General features: G+C 42.2%; 1 protein-coding gene across 1 annotated transcript; it reads right to left on the bottom strand.

Annotated features, from left to right (window-relative positions):
* Positions 1-230: 230 nt before the first annotated feature.
* Positions 231-18,046, bottom strand: SLC26A3 (solute carrier family 26 member 3). Its single transcript, XM_031503691.3, has 21 exons — positions 17,899-18,046; positions 14,310-14,508; positions 13,380-13,519; positions 13,155-13,265; positions 12,906-13,063; positions 12,011-12,175; positions 11,159-11,311; positions 10,329-10,411; positions 9,374-9,521; positions 9,129-9,242; positions 8,943-9,020; positions 8,435-8,530; positions 7,413-7,519; positions 7,085-7,154; positions 6,904-6,996; positions 5,431-5,526; positions 4,585-4,818; positions 2,829-2,883; positions 2,185-2,330; positions 1,354-1,419; positions 231-778 (listed from the first exon to the last, which is right to left on the bottom strand). The coding sequence occupies exons 2-21, from the start codon at positions 14,438-14,440 to the stop codon at positions 755-757; spliced, it is 2,268 nt and encodes a 755-aa protein (XP_031359551.3). The 5' UTR covers positions 14,441-14,508; positions 17,899-18,046; the 3' UTR covers positions 231-754.
* Between the last annotated feature and the right edge of the window lie 833 nt (positions 18,047-18,879).

The raw sequence follows: 18,879 nt of genomic DNA, 5'->3' as shown, positions 1-18,879 counted from the left end.
GCAATTCAGCCTGGCCACCTGGCACCTCCACACCCACAGCTCCTCTGGCCAAGTTCTGGGGCCAGTGTCTGTCACAGGCTGGTCTCACTGGCTGTGAGCTGCCCTGATGGTGCACAGACAAATGCATCCATAGAGTCACTGAAACCATGGTGGCTCACTCTATATGTATATACAGTGGTTCACTATAAATGTATCCTCCCTTGTGCACTTTTCACAAGCCCAATCCAAATCAATGAATCATGTTTTAATCTGAAAATCCTGTGTCTTTCCTGAACAGTCTTCATAATTAGATATATTAGTCACTATGTACACTGTGCTTATGCTTGTGGTAGTAAGATGAGAGCAAGTTTAAGTCAGTCTACTAAATATCTTACAAACTATCAAGAAAACTTTATTCAAGTTATATACATGCTGAAGATAAAATATCAGTCCTAACTATTATTCTATGGTATCCAACACAAGATTTCAAATATTTATAGATTCTCAAGTAACTGTACAGGTTGTCTACAAACTGCGTTATGAAATAAGAAAATCTGTGTGATTTTAGCCTCTATATATATACAAAAATACATTTATATATACAGAGACACATAAAGACCAAGAAGACCATTCCAAAACCTGGAAGATAACCATATGTAGTAAATCCTTCTTAAGTATTTTAAAGTATCCTTCTGTCTTCATGCTCATCACAGCATCTGCATTCATCTTCTGTGACATTGTGTTGCTGGAGGATATCATACTTGGGAAGATAAGTCTAAAATTTTGTTTCTGTTGGAATCTGTAGGGAATAAAAAAAAATCCACATTCTGTAAGGAATAGCCAGGGTAGGTGTCATCTGATAAATTATGTGTAATTATTTGATCCCCTAAAGCATTTGGGTGGGAAAACTGGGGTCTGACATTTCCTCCTTACAGGGTTGCTCTGTGCTGGATACTGCACTTCTCTCTATGTCTGTACTGAAAGGCTGCATGTGTCCCTTCTTTGTCTCTGTCTCCAGAGTCCCCTTCTGCCTGAGACATTTAGATAAACTGGACTAATGTTGACTTCTCTACCACAGGGCTCTTCTACCAGTGGCTTTATAATGGAGGAGCTGTGGTGGACAGGTGAGGAGAGGCAGACTGGCCAGGCTCAAGAGCCGACCCCACTCCTCTTATCCGGTAAGGCTTTGCTGTAAGTCAAATCCCATCAGAAACTGTCTGGTGGCTTTCTGCCCTGGGCTGACACAAGAGCTATGAAGCAGGTATGAAGATGCTTCAGGTATGAAGATGCTTTTGTTATCTGACCTAGCCATTCCATGAGCAACTTTTTTGGGCTGCATTTTCTACAGCTGGAGGGCCATAGCCAGAGCCTTACTGTGCATTCCTGGCTGCGCAGTCTGTTCCTGGGGATGATGACACAGTCACTGCTTCTACCCTTCTCCTGCAACAAGCACAAGAAGTTGTGGGTTAGGAAATGGATTCCTTTTTTTTTTTTCCCTGTTTATAATTTTTCACATCAAAGAAGGTCTTGATTTTTAAATCTCTGGAACATGCCTGGGATGTTGACATAGAAGAAAGGAAGCTCCCACTTGTCAGGCTTTTATGACCTCCACCGCATCTCTGGGTCAGTGCAGAAGATCTGGACCAGTTCAGTAAAGTGGGATTAGACAGTATCCAATGAGCAGCATTCTGGGTCTGGTACATTTAAGCACATTTATTGTATGCAGGATCCTTTCTTGCTCTTGATTTAAAAACACTCCTAGAAAGGCCATCACCAAATCTGGCAGTACTATTTTATCCACACTACTTTAGCACTCCTTTTGAAGACAGACAGGGCTGGAAAGCCTATATGCAAGCAGCACAAAGTCTGCCTTTCAAGAGCCACTGCAGCAAATTGAGCAGTCTCTGATGGGTGGGTGACCACAGAGGACTGCTGGTAGATGGGCATTGTGTTCTTCCCAAAGAGGTGACTTGAAGTCCACAGCCAGGCCAGCCACCAGTGGGAATTATTCACTCCTTTCCACACAGCTGAACCAGGAGTCATTCTTGTTCTTCAATTTGATTGGAGACCAGCTGAGTTTTAATGATTGTCTTTTTGAAAATGGAGACAGTGTAGCATACACATATAACTGTGCAGGGTGCTGCTAGGAGCCTGGCAACACTGGAAAGGCACTAAAGTAATAAAAGATGAAGACAGTAGTGTTACCTCAGCAAGTTTCAATTTGGGGGAGTTGGCTATGTCCTTCTTCAGCAAAATGTGTAAAACTGCGTCGTGAATGGTGAGGAAAAACATGGATGGCTTTATCTCTTCATCAAAAAATGCACTTCTCTCCAGTTTGTCCAGGAGGCCCTCTGTGAGAGAACAAAATCAAAGCACAAGTGACCTCCAGGCCTTAAAAAGGAAGAAATTGTGTATCCTGATCACACCCACTGTGTGAACATGGGAGTTGCTGGTATAATGCACAGGGGTTTTTTTAGAGCGTATGGCTTTACGTATATCAAGAGAATGGAACATAAGTGCCCGTCAGTAGTTCCCTGCTCTATGCCAGGCAGGAAGGAATTTGAGCCCCTTTTCTTATTTAATGCCTAGACCAGGACGCATGATGGTGGGTCCTGCAGCCCAGAGCTGTACAACTCATCAGTGGCCATAGGTAAAAGGAGCCATCACACATGGTCCCAGCCTGTTGGGGACAGCATGGGAGGGACAACACCTCCACTTAGTGGGACCTGTTTGCTATTCAAGAGTGGAAGGTAAAACTAGTGATCCTCCACAGCCATACTCAGTGGTCAACAGGGGAGGCAGTGGGATGAGGCATCTGTGGTGATGCCAATGCAAAGGCAAGTACTCACCATACGCCCCAGCAACATAAATGTCAATGTCGAGCCGGATAAATTCTTTCAAAGTCTGTTAAACCAGAAAGAGGCACCATTTAGATTCTGTTGGGCTTGCTGATTGCCATTATACTGATTAGCCACAGCAAATATACCAATCACTCTGTGATATTTAAGATCTATGATAATAAATGGATCTAAACTCAAACTCTGTTGCACATAGAGGCAGGACAATCTCTTCACATGGCTGCAGTCAGCAATGGCCAAGCCTTTTGAAAAGAGGCAGTATTGAAAATGTTTGGCTCACAGAGAAGTAGGTGACCTTTCATAAATTGTATGGCTTTGTTGTGCCTACATGATACATGATGAAACTAAAAAAAATACTTCACAGTCTTCTGGGGAAGATTTTTGTAACTGGGAACTTGAGCAGAACTACAGTTCCCACTGTCACAGTGGGCCTTTAATTCCTATGGAAATAGATTTACCCTCTGTGTCTCTAGGCAGTTAACTGTAGCTGCTACTGTTGAAAATGTTGTGTCTTTTGCTTTGTTCAAGGTCATCTGGGCAAGCAAAAGCAGGAGCAGAAATGGAACTCCAATGTTCCAATTCCAATTGGGTGTTTAAAGCTATATTTCATATCTACATTTCTGCAAAGCTTCCCAAAATCTTACCAAGTGAAGAAAGGGTACCACAGCCAATGCTTTAATTCCAAGACAATTTATATTGATTATTTAAACTATTTCCCAGACATCTTCTATACAAAATGTACATTCAAATTCACATAAACTCAAGGTTTGCCACTGGCCTTCCACTCCATGTAGTAATGCATCTAAGAAGCAAACTACAAACACAGAACAGAATCATAGAATGGTTTCAGTTGGAAGGGACTTAAAGATCATCTTGTTCCAACCCCCTGCCCTGGACAGGGACACTTTACACTGGAGCAGGTTGCTCAGAGCATCATCCAACTTGCCATTGAACAGTTTCAGGGATGGAGCACCCACAGCTTCTCTGGGCAACCTCTTCCAGTATTTCACCACCCTCACAGTAAAAGATATCTTCTAATGTGGACCTGCCCTCTTTCATTTTAAATCCATTGCCTCTTGTTCTATCACTGTATACACCTGTAAGAAGTCCCTCTCCATGCTTTTTTATAGGCTCCCTTTAAGTATGGAAAGGCCATACTTAATAGTATAGCTTTCATAGCCTTCTCTTCTCTAGGCTGAACAACTCCAGCTCTCTCAGCCTTTCCCCGTAGGAGAGATGCTCCAGCTCTCTGGTCCTTTCTGTGGCTCTTGTCTAGACCTGTTCTAAGTTTGCCATGTTTTCCCGTGTTGGGGACCCCACAGGTTGTCACCTACCTCAGGTGAGGTCTCATGAAAGTGGAGTGGAATCTCCCATGAGAGTGGGGAAGAATCACCTGCTGGTCACACTTCTTTTTATGCAGCCCAGGATATGATTGGCTTTCTGGCCTGTGAGTGCACATTGCCAGGTCATGTCCAACTTTTCATTCACCAGTATCCCCATCTCCTCCTCTGCAGGACTGTTCTCAATCCATTTATTCCCCAGTCTGTATCGATACTGGGGACTGCCCTGATCCACGTGCAGCACCTCGCACTTGGCCTTGTTGAACTCCATAAGGTTCAGGTGGGCCCACTCCTGTCCAGGTCCCTCTGGGCACCATCCCTTCGCTCATGTGTATCCCTCAAGTGTAACTGCATGTGTAAGTTTTTTCTTTCATATGATCACTATTTGTCTAATCAACTGGGATTACCTTTCGGAGGACTGTCATGGCAGAAAAATCGAGGAAGGACACTGATGAGAAATCCAGAATGATGCTGTGGAGGTTGACCTGGGGTACAGTGATGCCAGGGGGGAGGTCAGTGCCCCAGTTGATCCGAATGGGCAAGTCTGTCATGATGGTGGGCTGGTCCAGCTCCTCTATTTTGTTGTTGTCCAGCTCTTCCTCTGACTCATAAGTAGGATTAGCCATGCAAATCAAGCCCTTCTGTGTTGACATAGAAAAATGTTATAATTAGTTTTTTTCTTTAATATCCAGCCAGGGTAGTGGTACTTCTCACACAAGGGCAAGAGTAATGGCAATGTACAACTGATCTTCCCATGAGACAGAGCAGGACCCACCTGGAAAGTTCTGTCTCTCCCTTGTCTGGAGAAGTATGGAAATTATTTAATCATCATCATAATCACTTAATGATGGCTTTTTAGTGTCTCCTGAAGCCAGTTGCCAGACATATTTTAATTCAGTAATTTTAGAACAAGTCAACAAAAGGCATTCAGGATTTGAGCTGGGACAAAACCAGCTTTATCCTACCATTAATGCAGAAAGATATTAATTTCTTGGTGGATCTGATCCTGCTCTTTGTTGCCAAACAAAGCTCCAGTGGACATGCACAAGCTCTGCCCATGGTAAATCTGTAGGTCTCTAACTGTGAGAGCCATTTAAAATCTTGGTTTTTAAATCTGTTTATGTCATGAAGTAGCAAAGTGGGGAATAGTGTATCTAATTAAGAAGGGAGTCTATGTGGTTCTTCTCTGCCATGTAAAACAGGGATCTTGGTTGCTTAACTCCCCCCTCACCCCAAGGGGTTGCCTTACATACCTGTGTCACTTGCAGCTCTCCTTTCTTCAGCATCTTCCTAATCTTCCTCAGAGCTTTATTGCGTTTCCTCAGGACTCTCAGTGGGTTGAAGCCAACCTGCAAAAACAGCACTTTGAATAATTAAACAAAGAAACACCTCTGTGACACCCAGGGGAAGGACAAAGCATCTCATAAGGTTTTTCATTACAGCCATGATGACCATAGTTTGACCTTGATATTGTCTACCACTTTTCACAAGTTCAAACAAGGGCTCTTTCTAGGTTGGAAGGATGTCTATAGGAATGGCTACAAATGAGGCAGGGCTGTCTGTACTGCTTTAAGATACCAGCATGGACAGCATTATAGCAGTGAGAGTGCTTAGCACAGGCCAGTAACTGCAGCAGGCTGGCACAGTGCTGGCATCTCCTACTCATCTGCAGGTGAGCCACCCAGATGGCCAAGATCTGAGAGTTCATGATTTGTATCTGCTTTGCGCCTCCTGACTGCAGCATGGGTCATTCACCCACTCTTCTTCCTGAAGAAGAAAGCCAGATTTTATCATGTTGCCTGCATATGTCTCTTGAACCTCTGAGCTGGTTTTAACAGAATTAGATGGCAGGTAAATTAGGCTAACAATAAAATTAGGCTAAAATACTAAATTCCTGCAAGTTTTTTGCCTCATCCATCTAGTGTGTAGAGGAGAAAGGTGTTAGAAGTATCTGTATTTGTAGAGAAAGAGTGGTGTGAACATCTGCATTCACAGAAAAAAAGCTTCAGGCTCTTCTGAGGTGAAAGCCAAGCATATGGAGAACCAAATGTGTCAGATTCCTTGATTCCTCTGCCAGTTTCAGTCCCTTATCTGAAGAATGAACTGCTCATTATGAGTGCTCAGGGGAATCACTGCTTATCAACTCCCCACTAAGAGCAGAAGGAAGGGGAAGTTGTGGTGCAAATTGTGTTTGGGCAGGGGATGGTGGACCTCATTCACACAGTGGGGGCTCAGAGGTCCTGGATCTCTGTGCTGGTTATGGAAACACTGGCTGCATTCACCAGTTTGTTATGAAAGATGTTAAGAGCTTTTTGAGGGAATGATTCCATTTGGCATTCTTCTGACTGTTGTGGTTACGTTCTTGGGGTAAAATGAGTAAACTAGAATTTATTGTGTGTAAATAATACAAGAGAAAATAGAATAAAATAAAATACATTTTCCCTTATATTATCTATGTTTACACTCCTTTCTTCATGAAATATGTATTGTTATGGTATAAGTATACATATGGTATAAATATTGCTATGGTGAAAGTTCAGCATGAGTCAGGCTGTACTCTTTCTTAGAGGTGTGTGCATACATGTTATATTACAGTAGTGGCAACAGTATAAAGAAAATTCACCCTTGAACTGTGGAATGACTGCATATATAGTAATTATTGGGAAACTGTATCCATCTTAATGTGTCACACAATTCATATATTCAGAACAGCCCCAGACACTTACAGCAGTGATGAGTTTCTCTCTGAAGAATTCAATATTAGCGAAGAAGATTGGAGAGGAGCATCTGAAAATCTTCACTCCCTCTGGCTCATAGATCTGTAAAATGAATCAAAAGTGTCAGTGGCAATGTTTGCTATAGAAGCACAAGTGCAGCAGGTGATAAAAGAAATTAGATATTTCTTACATCAGTGTAATCCTTCCTGTTTCTGTAGATGTTACTTCTCCCAACATTGGCCAAAACAGTGCAGCTTGGACTGTGAATAAACACACACACAATTATTTGTGTCCTACATTGAAACTTGGGGGATGGGAAGGATCAAATGAAACCATCTTAGCTGGGGTGGCATACTAAGGCGAGCCCCCAGCATCCAAAGTTTGCATTTTTGAAAATTATTTTTCCATGCATGGTTGCTGGACAGACCAAGGCACAGACAGGGTGCCCTTCTCTGTGCAGAGAGAGAAAACTTACAACAGGAGGACCTGGGATATCATTGCATTCAACAAGTACTCACATCTGGGAGCGGATCACGACAGTCAGCAGCTGGAATGCCACAGCTGCTCCTAGTCCAATGTCCAGGCCAAGGAAAATGGCAGCTAAGAAAGTCACCACCCATATAACCTGTAAGGAGACAGTGGATAGCAACATTACAAATATGTCAAGAAACTGGGTCATGAGCTCAGGGTGGGAGCAGGAATAGATCTCAGATCTGGTCCAGGATGTCCATCTGCTTTTAGTGAGGTTTTTTTTCTTGTAAAACAGGGCCAGAGTCGCCAACCAGGGAGTGTTTCTAGGGCCAGCAATTTCTAGACAATAAAGGCTTAAAATGGCATAGGTGGTTCACTAAATGCTAAATGAAAATCCAGCAGAAAGGCAAGATTAGAAGTAAATCAGAAATCTGGTAAAGCTGAGAGTTGTAAATGTGCAAATATAGCTGCTGTGAGTGTACATGACTGATAACTTACTAGATAATACTGAATAACTTTTAGCCACAAAACTCAAAGCATTTTCATGGGACAAATAACTGTGTGATAGCTGGGAAAACTGATGCCTGGAACCACTTGTGAGCCTAAATTTTCTGAGAGGTAATGAGTCCTGCCCTCTAGCCACAAGCTTTACTATTTGGAGCAAACCCTTCAAGTCCCAGTTTTCATTTGTTTGTTGCTGTGTATCTTCCATATGACACATTGTGTGATCGTGAGAAGCGTCCCTGAATGCTTAGTCAATGCAGTAGATATTTGTATATTTTCTGTCATTTTGGCATTTTCTGTAACTGTCTTCTCTATTTGACTTTATATAATGCATTATTTTAATAGATTTTGATGACATGGATGAAAATGAAGTTAAGAGTGAGAATCGACTCAAAATAAATGTGACAAAATGGAAAACATTAACAAGGGATATACCAGTAAAAAAGGCATGCAAATATTGTTCTTTCTGTTTAGTGAACTAAAACAGGAATAAAAAAAGAACATTTCTATGATAGATTACTTTTTCAGAGCATTTAAATTCTGATGCTTGTGAAACTCAACTTACACAGTCATACTTGTCCTTTCTCCAGAGGATGCTTATTTCCTTGAACTGCAGGAGCATTCCTTTCAAATTGCCAAGAGCCAAAGATGCAAGGACTGACTGTTAAAAAGACCAAAACACATGTTCTTTGTTTAAGTAAGCAAAGAAAATGTAAAATATTAGGAATTAAAGGATCATACAGATATGGCTGAAGTGCAGCTGAAAGGCCAGAGAGCTGCTCCTAGAGTACACTGCTGTTGGAAAACCCTCAGCTATGGTGCAGGTGCAGATGTCTGATTGAAGCTGTCTCACTTATTTTTGGAACCTGAAAGTTGGCTTTTCATGTTTGGGTACTTGTGTTCCCTTCATGAAACCAGATGTAGTGGTCCTCTCTGGCATCACATGGGAAGAAGAACCAAGCTTTTCAAGCCTTTTTGGCTCCCACTGAAGTCTATGAACACTCTCAGTGTGCTCATAGAGCAGCCCCATCTTTGGGAAGCAGGAAGAAGCATTACATAAAACCAGTGAATACCTTCTGTAATGGTGCCAGGAGGAACCCAATGGCCAAGATCACAACCAAAACAATGACAGATGAGATAATGCCAGCAATCTGCATGAGAGAACAATTCCACAATGAATAAGTGCCCACAGGCATGATGGTTAGGAATAAAAGAGCTGTCTTTCATTAAATGTCATAATGACTTGTTGTCTTCTGTACCTGTGTTTTGCCTCCTGTGCTCTCCTGCACACCTGATCTTGACAGAGCAGTGCTGGAGGCAAATCCCTTGAATGATCCACCAACTATATTACCCAGCCCAAAAGCAATTAGTTCCTGAAATAAAAATAAAAGAGGTTATTCCTAAGAGCTGCTTTGTGACAGTTATTCACAAGACAAAGCTTCCCTAAAATGACTTACTTCCCATTGATAAATGCAGTATATTGATCTCTGTGCTATTTGCCTACCTGGTTGCCATCTATTGGGTAGTCATGCTTGATGGAATACACTTTAGCCACGGAGAAGGCTACTGCAAACCCAACGATTGCGATGGAAATGCCATCACCAATACACTTCTGGAGGATGCCTGCATCAGGTGCAACAGGTGCATGAAACCTGAAAGACAAAAGACTCAACTCTTTAAAGAGATGCCTAAGGGTCTTTTGCAGATCCTGGAGAGAATTCCTCTCTGGACTACTTCCCCCCCTTTTTTCCAGTGAACTGAAATCTGAAGAAAGGAGACTCATGAGCAGAAATAGCTGTTGCTCTGCAAGCTTCACCTACTAACACCTCTGAGGCTACAGAGATTACCCCAGACTCACTCTGCTGTCCTAGTAAATGTCTTCCTCCCTATTTTTAACTTAACATGTGCCACCTGATTCTTTATGCCAAAATTCTGGCATAGCCAGATGAAGGCTGTATATTCTATATGTGGAGAAATAATCTTTATGTGGATATAATCCTGGATGGGCAAATGTTGAGGCCTCTGGAGGATAATGGTGCTGAAGAGACGCTGATGGCTGGTCATGGGAACAGGCAGGAGAATTGGGCAGGGTCCTGGTGGCTTCCCAGGGCTGGTGCTGGCTGCTGAACTGTGCATGTGCTGTGAGGGAAATGGAGGAGTTCAGGAGTGAATATTTCAATAAAAAGGACAAACATCAACCTCCTGCTCACCAGCTGTCTCAGAAAGTGAAGGACACAATTATTTCATGTCTCAGTGTACTCCTTGATGAATAGGAGATGTGCTCTATCATGTAACTTTTGTGTACTAAAAGTGTGTCATATCATTGAGAGAAAAATGTTTATTTACCTACTGAAAGAAGATGAAGCAGATAATTTTAATCAGCAACATAGCTGAACTCATTTAACCCTGCTGAACTAAAGAGAACGTCTTGCTCTACTGGTGAACTGTAAGTCACTTACCCTTCCTCTAGTTTCCCAACGACAGCTACTTCAAATTTTTCTTCAAAGTTGACAAAATAGGAAATGAGTGCTGCTAAGATTGTCTGTAAGACAATAAACCACACCTCCATTAGGCACATTAAAGCAGGAGTGTGAAGAATCTATTAAATACCACGATCTTCCTTCTCTTGCATACTGTCCAGCCTCATCACTAGGGGCAGAATTACGCCCCAAATTTTCACATCCCTTTGCTGTGCAGATGTCATTCCTTAATGACCTTACAGGTATGGGTTTACATTCATAAATCACACTGATTGTAACAGACTATCTTACTAACAACAGAGATCATCCCACCCGGTAAACCAGGTATGCTCTAACAAGGTGCTGTAACGACCCTGGGGGAAAACAAGTGCTGCTTGAGTCTATACAACATCCTCCAGGATTTTAGGGGCTTGCTGCCACTGTGAAGCTTCCTACACCCCTCTGCTGATCAGAGTGAGCAAAACCTTCTGCTGCTAGAGGACAAAATAATTTTGTGTAGTCATAGATATCCAGGACTTCAGTGGCTGCCTGCAGGTGTGGTACAGAGGGGTCTCAGGTGTGAGACTGCAGCTGGATGGTGTCAGAGCCAATCCTGTCCAAGGAAAAAATTCAAAGTTTATAATACCAAGCTGTTCAGTTAAGAACAGCTATGTGGCAGTAAAACATCTCACAATAGCTCCTGAATGCTGTAAATGTTTCTTTATACGTAGATGGTAGTGCATCATTTAGTGCACAAGAGGAGAAGTGTTACAACTCTGCTTCCTGTGTCATAACATGGAGCAATTGCAAAATCAAAGGAAGTGACTCACCACAAGGAGTTCGATTGGGATGGGAGCTGGTAACTTTTCCTTGTATCGATCGTTCATTTCTTTTACTACAAACACGATAAGTAGGACAACCAGTGATGTGACAAGGTCAGCAATGTTTGCTTTTGTGATCTGGCTGAAAAGGCTCTCCAGAGTCTGCAGAACCAGGAACAAACATGTGGTGCTTAAGAAACAGTTGTGCCCTGGCACAGTAGCACTATCCCTTCCAGAAGAACCTGTATCTGAATGGCTCTAAGGATCGTGCTGTTTGGGATTTATTCCCTGTGGTATGATGTGGACTGAAAGCCCCCCTGAATGTACATGCATCTGCCAAATGACCCATCTGCAAAAGACCCTTTCCACTCACTTGCAACTCTCTCCTCCAGATTTGCCCCTGAGAGAGGGTTGGAACAACAGGCAAGTCAGTGATAGGAAATGTGAGCAATGGCATTGCTGGGCAGGTGCCTTTCTCCACTTGTTCCTTCTTGTTCTTCTTGTCTCTCCTCTCTCATCTAACAGCCCACACAGAGTCAGATGCAAATTAAATATGTATAATATCAGTCCAGTAAAAATTAATAATTAAATCCTTAAGGCAGTGTTGAATGCCTAATTGAAATATGCCAACACAAAATAGTAAATATTATCTGATTATCCCAATGGGGTGTAACTTGGTGCTTGGCAATAAATTTAAATATTTGCCATATGCTAATAACATATTCTTGTTCTTCCTGCTGCTTTGCATTTTTTTTTTTTTTTTTTTTTGCTGAGTTGTTATTACTGTCTTGTGGTATGCAGTCAGAAATACATGACAGGTACATCAATGGCATTAGCAAATAATGAACACCTAGCACTTACATAGATGATGCCAAATGGTTTATTAAATCCAGGGACAGGTAGCTGAAACATGAATTTCAGTTGAGATACCAAAACGTGGATAGCTGCAGCAGTTGTAAAACCACTGATTAATGATTGTGATAGATAAATAACGATGAATCCAAACTGGAAAATTCCCAGAAGCAACTGAAACACAAAATGAGCATAGGTCAGTGGGATGCATTTGTGTTTTTAAACAATCTTTGAAAGAAAGACAACCATATTTAATGAAAGCAAAGACATTCACCTAATTGCATACATCCAGAGATTAAGGAATGTACTGTCACCAGACTTGCAAAAAAAGTTGACATTCAGCAACAGAGAACAAAATACTAGTAAGAGTAACTGCTGCAGCAGTTAAAACCCATTCTTTTTATTTTATAGCTAAAATACACATCATTATTTCTAGGGTTTTCAGTTCCTATATTTTCACATGGTACAAGTATGTCACGAAGAAACAAATATATTAGTATGTTAGGAAGGGAGGAACTGTACTAGGGAGTAAGGATAATTTTTTTTTTTTTTAAACAGATCCAAAAATTTTACTATTGCAAGGCAGAGCTTTTATTCCCCTTGGTGCATCTGCATCATTCACAGATATTTTTTTCCTATCCAGCAGGAATGTTTTTTGCTGTAGGTGTAGGTTGCAGCTGTGTGAACTGTGGGCTCAGGCCTGTGCAAAACCAAGGATTTCACAGCACATGTGAAATCCTTGGTCACTGGAGGGAAGAGATGTCTCCTAATCAGTGAGCCAGGGTCAGTTACATGGAAAGTGAAAGAGGATTACTTTGATGACTACAACAGCAGAAACCAGACAGGAAGGTCAGGCCACCCTCCATCTATTCACATAGGTGTGCACACACATACATTTACTAACCTGAATAACCCCAGAAAGGAAGGTTACAGATGCAGCCACCATCACCCTCTCATCATTTATTGCTGAGGTATTTGTGGAATTGCCATTCCCAGTGCTATTATCTGGGACCAGCCTGGTGACGACTCCTCCCACCATGAGGCTCAGGACAGGGAAGGGACCTGAGCAGCACAAGGCACTTGTTAAAAGATCTGAAGAGGCAGCACGTAGCTCTTTATCAGTGATGAGGGTAAGTGGTGTGCCTGAACTTACCCACTGAGATATGTCTCGATGTGCCAAAGATAAAATAAACCAGGACAGGGAAGAAAGCTGCATAGAGTCCGTAACTGGGGGGAACATTCACCAGCAAAGCAAAGGCCAGACCTGTAAAGACAGAGGTCCAGGGAAGGTGAAGTGTGTGTTGCAGGCTGAAGCCAGCAGTGCCTTGGCACCTGGCTTAGCAGGCTGTCAGGACACACATTTATTTCCCAAAGGTACCTTGCAGCACAGCCACGAGCCCCGTGTTGATGCCAGAGATGATGTCATTCAGGACCCACTCCCTGAAGCGGTATGCTGGCAGCCAGGAAATGACTGGAAACAAACCCAAAGCAAATTTTTTGGCCCTTTGTGGGGAGCAGCTGCAAAGGCACAAGGGGACAAAATTTTGTCAGTGAACAGCTTGGCTGAATTGCAGCCTTTTTCAGAGAGGTGAGGAAAGGGGAAGGATACAGGTTCTGGCTGCCAGAAGCCAAAATCTCACCCGGAGAGATCCCTGATCAACCTGCACTGCCATTTGTGCTTCCAGGTATGTCCAGTGGCCTTCAGAGGTCCTTTCCAAACCAAATTCTCATAGAACCCTAGAATGGCTTGGGTTGGAAAGGAACCTCTGTGGCCATCTAATCCAAACCCCCACCCCAGTAAGCAGGCATGCCACCCACTGGGTCAGAGCCTTGCCCAGTCTAACTTTGAACATTTCCAGGGAGAGGGCATCCACCCATTCACTCTTTGGGCAACCTGTGCCAGTACCTCATCACCCTTATAATAAAAAAATTATTCTTGATATCCAGTCCAAATATACCTTCTTTTTGTTTCAAACCATCATCCATTGTCCTGCTGCAAAAGGCTGGTAAAAAAACTGAGTCTATCTTTCTCACAAGAACTTTTTAAGTACTGAAAGAGTACAGTAAGGTCTTCCTAGAGTCTGTGCTGCCAAGGGCCCAGAAAAAAAGATGCTATCTTCGTTACAGCTGTAGGAAGACTTCTAAAGGTAACAACAGTCAAAATCCATTAGAAAAATCTGACATTGAATATAGTTAATGAATTTTCACTGGCTATGTTGGAATGGGAGATGGACACTGTCAAGATGGAGTTTATGCTGTCCAAGGACTGTTTCTTAGATCTAATTTAAAAAAAAAAAAATCTCCTTACCTAAAATAGAGTTTCAGGTGATCCCAAAAGGTTTTATGGTATCTGTGCAATTTCTCATGCTCTTCATTGAATGCATTCTCTGAGTATACAGGTCTGGCTATAACATAATGGTTACCCACAGGTTCAACCATCTCTCCTGAAATATCAGGATAGGATGGTTACTTGTGTGTGCTCCTCTCTGCTCCAGGCACTTGAAAACCTGAAATGAAGAACAGAGTTAGCTCCTTTTGTACTGTGGGGCAGGTAGCTATAGCATAGCTGAGTGAGCTCCAAACTGAGCGTTACCACCTTTGAAGATCAAAAGAGGGATGGTTCAGACACCCACTTCACTTTGCCAAGGTGATCTCCTGCCCTGCTCCTCCTCCCACTGCTGAGCAGTGTTTCACTGGAGCATGAAGTATTTCTTTCTAAAGATGCAGCCAAAAAGTGGACAAGATGGTTTTTGAGTTAATTTATCTCTCAATCAACCATGTACAATCAAAAACTTCCTCCCTCAAAGGAAATTAATTTCCTAAAGAACAAACAAGGAGATCCCAGTGCTCTTTGTGGCACTGCTGGGAGGGCTGGGAGCTCACTGTAACCCACACATGAGGGGCAAGGCAGAGCCCAGGCAGGGCTCAGCCATCCTCTCTTGGATTCAGAGACAAGGCTGAATGTATTGGGCTGGGTTTGTGTAGCAAGGAGATCAGGCTCAGTAGTAGAAAAGTGTGATATTGCTGCTTGTTATTTGTAAGGTTTATTTCTACAGATTGTCTGGACTGCTTCTCCTCTGCTTCCTGTTCATGAACAGTTGTTGCAATGTCTTACCTGAATGCTATTTTCTGCCTTGTCCCAACCCACATTTGCATGAAGAGAAACTGTCCTAGGTCACTCCAGAAATGACCCTTGGAGCCCACACTACACAAGAGAATGAATCTGCTCATCACTCACTTCAGTCAACACCACTGCAGCAATTTTGCAGCAATTAATAAATGCCATCACTGTGCTGTTCACTGTGCTGTTATGTTTCTCATTATGCCACACATTCTTCCCACATTAAATTCACCTTAAACCTATACTATCTAAAAATATTTCTCTCAGTTGAAGCCACCATTAAATGTTTAATATAGTACTAGCCCCAGACAGAAGCTGTGGAACTTGCTCTTTGTAGCAACAGTTGGACGAGACGACCATTGTAAGATCCTTCCAACTGGAACTAATGTGTTGGATCCTGTTCTATTTTGTTTTGGCTCAGAGATGAAGATGTGCTGTAGGAATCAAGAAGTCTTTTGGGACACTGATAATAGAGTTTTAAAATTTATTTTCTCTCCCTTAATGAAAATGCTCCATGGTGCCTTGGTGCTGGCTGGTGGTCTCTTGACAGATGCCTGACAAGCACCAGTTCCTCACTCATGTCTATCATCTGACTCCTGCTGAAATACCCTACATGCATATCTAATTCAGACCTGGGAGTACTCAACATTTGGAAATGTCACAGCACAGATTTTAATGTAACACAAAGCTGTTTGCATAGTTATGAATAGATGAAAAGCTTTTAATCTATGATAATTTTAGCATTAAAATATAAATCCCATCTTGAAACTTTGCTACAACTCAGAGTCTATTATTGACCTATTTGAAGTGATTTCATTTTAGTTTCCTTGTTGTTCATTCTGTGGAAATTCATAGACATGTGTAGAAGTCCAAACAATGTTGACGAACATCTTAGGTATTTTGTTGACATACTATTCTTGCACAAAGGATTCACTATTTTGGCAATGGGTTCAACATTTTTACTCCTTGTTTTAACATTAAAATTTTGATCTTTAAGCTTTTCCAAAAACTGGCAGGCTGTTATTCTTGCAGGCAAATGTGCAAAATCTAAGCTCACTCAAAACACTGATCCAAAGTAATTTTACAAATTACTGCTGTCCCTCCCTCTGTTGGGATCGTAGTTCCAAAACTGAAGCTGATAAAATTTCTATGCAAAAATTAGTTCTGTTTATTTCCTGATAAATTGTGGTTACTTAGATTTGCAAGTTGTTTTATCTATTAAAGGTTTTTAATTGCTCTGTTTCCTAGTCTGTGTGTCTGCCTTTTAGACTTCATGTCACAGGGGGATATTGCTGAAAGTCCTGTGGAATAGTTTTGTCCATTATATTATAGGGCACCAGATGTACTATTTGTACCCTTTGAAAAGTTCATAATCCATAAAAATAAAAGAAGTGTATGGGTGACTCTTTCATTTCAGATTTTCCCCAGTTCTGTAGCTTTTGAGAGTACTTCAGTTGTCTCTCCTGCCCCTTGCCCAGCCATTCTTTCTTCAGGCCAAATGTACTGCCCCAATCTCAGGGAGCATACCATAGCTTCTTTACAACTCTCTAAACATCCTTTGGTTTATTAGTGTTGGTCTTACTGGAGGTGTAAGTGTTTTGCATGTATTTTTTACCTCCTGAGTGTCCCCCCCACCCCTCCCCCAATTTACAGACTCTTTTGGGGGCTGATGGCTTAGAGCTGCAGGGGGTACCAGGAGTTTTGCCAAGATGAAGTCTGCATTAAACACCACAGTGCTGTGCTTCAGTGAGGTTTAACCAAGCCAGCCCAAGCACCTGCAGTGCAGTGGAAGCTGCCTTCAGCCTGTTCCCTGGCAGGTAAACAGGACCATGTGAGGCAGATACGTGACCACTGCTGCTAGGCAAGCTTCTCCTGCCTCATTCCCTCTTCCAAGGCTCTGTCAGCAGCTGTCAGATACCACGACTGCAGCCAGTATTGCCTTCCTCTTGCTTGCTCTCATTTTCTTCCCATATATCTTTAAAAAGATGGGATGCCCTCAGTATAGGGAGGATTTTTTATCTGTTAGACATTACTTACTTTGTTTTAAAGAAAATGAGGATATTGTGAAAAGTACCAGCATGGTGAATGCCAGTGTCCTTCACAAATTCCTTAAAAGAGAAGTCTGTACTCCAGTGATCCACACTGCCTCTCTAGAGTGCCTTGGGCTCCTTGGGGGACAAGACCAATTCTTCTGATGACTTCTATAATGTGTTCACCCACACATGAGGAAAACCAGCACAGACCAAGCTCACACTGCACAGCTATTGGATGGTTACAACTTTCAGTCACTATTGACTAGATCTGAAATAGAACTCCAGAGACAACATCCTAGTTCAGTTTTAATCCATATAGCCTCTGATCCTTCTCATGTTCAGCAATTAACAGCATTGCCATTTCTCACATGTAAAAATCTCCAATCCCTCAGCTCTGTGAAATCTTGGAAATGTGTATTTTCATGTGTGCCATTTTGTTGAGAGGATTAACAAGAGGATATTTTTTCCCCTTTATTGATTTATCCTAAATATTGACTAAGAAGTACACAAAAATATGTAATTGTAATTAAATAATTAAATATTAACACAGTCCATCTCACTTTTAAATCTGTGCATATCACTCACAAATTGAACTTCTCTGCAATATAAACAATTGAAAAATACAAAGAAATTCCACAAAGAAAATTTTTACATTAAAAAAATAAAACACATGACTAGAAGCATTTCATTGAGAAGCATCACTTCACATATCCCATACCTAAAATGACAATTTTAAGTTGTACCTGGTATATCTTCCAGGAAGCTCTTCAGAAGAAACTACACCAAGATTTTTGGATAAAGATGCCCCTGAAATTTTCACAGGTAGTGCAGGTATCTTGTGTTCTTCTTCACTTCGGAACCTCCCTAAATACTGCCAGCACTTTAATAACTAACTTCAGTTAACTTTTACAAGAAAAGGAAGATTTAACTGTGGCCTTGACCGTTAAGCTTATCCTCAGGAGGGGTGATAAGGAGTAATTTCTTAAAGTTCTCTGGGATATTGCTTATCTTTGTTTGGTGAACTGTTTCTGATTGGTCTGCAGAGGACATATGGGAAAATAGAGATGAATAAGAAGGACAGTCTGTTGCAATCCTGTATTGTTGCTGAGCTGAAGTGGGAAGAGTGGACAGAGCTCAGCTATGACACCCTTCATTTCTGGAGAAGCCTAAGTCATTGATGAGGGAGATGGGCTGCTGGGCATGCCAGCTCTGAGCAAAGCTTGCCTCCCCAGACCTTCCTCCAAAGCATCTTTAATAGTCCTTAAATTGTCTTTCCAAAAGCAAGTTCTGGATCCTCAGATTATTGCCAAAACTAATCTTTACAGGGATTTCCAAAGGGCAGCTGTGACTTGGGGGACCTGGCAGCCATGGCACCCCATGAGAGACAGTGGAAAGGCACAGACCGTGTGCCTGGCCACATGCTGTGGCATGGGTGGGTTGGACTGAACTGCAGGTTCCTGCTGCCCTCCATTGCCCATGGAACAACCAGGGGGGATCATCCTTCCTAGGCCGAAGTGAACCTTTGATAAACATTTCCCTGAGACACCTAAAACCTCCTAAGGAGATACATGAAATGACATTTCGAGGTCCTAGGTTGCAACTTCAGTTCCGGGCGCCTGTGTTCATGATGGCAGTGAGCCTTCAGAGCTGAGGTGCTGAGAACACTCCAGCATTGAAGTGCCCTGATGGAAACGGTCCTTACAACCCTTTACTTAAGCCACACT

The sequence above is a fragment of the Lonchura striata genome, chromosome 1A, assembly GCF_050655825.1.
Source record: "Lonchura striata isolate lonStrDom1 chromosome 1A, ASM5065582v1, whole genome shotgun sequence".
Taxonomy (NCBI): Eukaryota; Metazoa; Chordata; class Aves; order Passeriformes; family Estrildidae; genus Lonchura; species Lonchura striata.
This window is presented reverse-complemented; position numbering and strand designations above follow the sequence as displayed.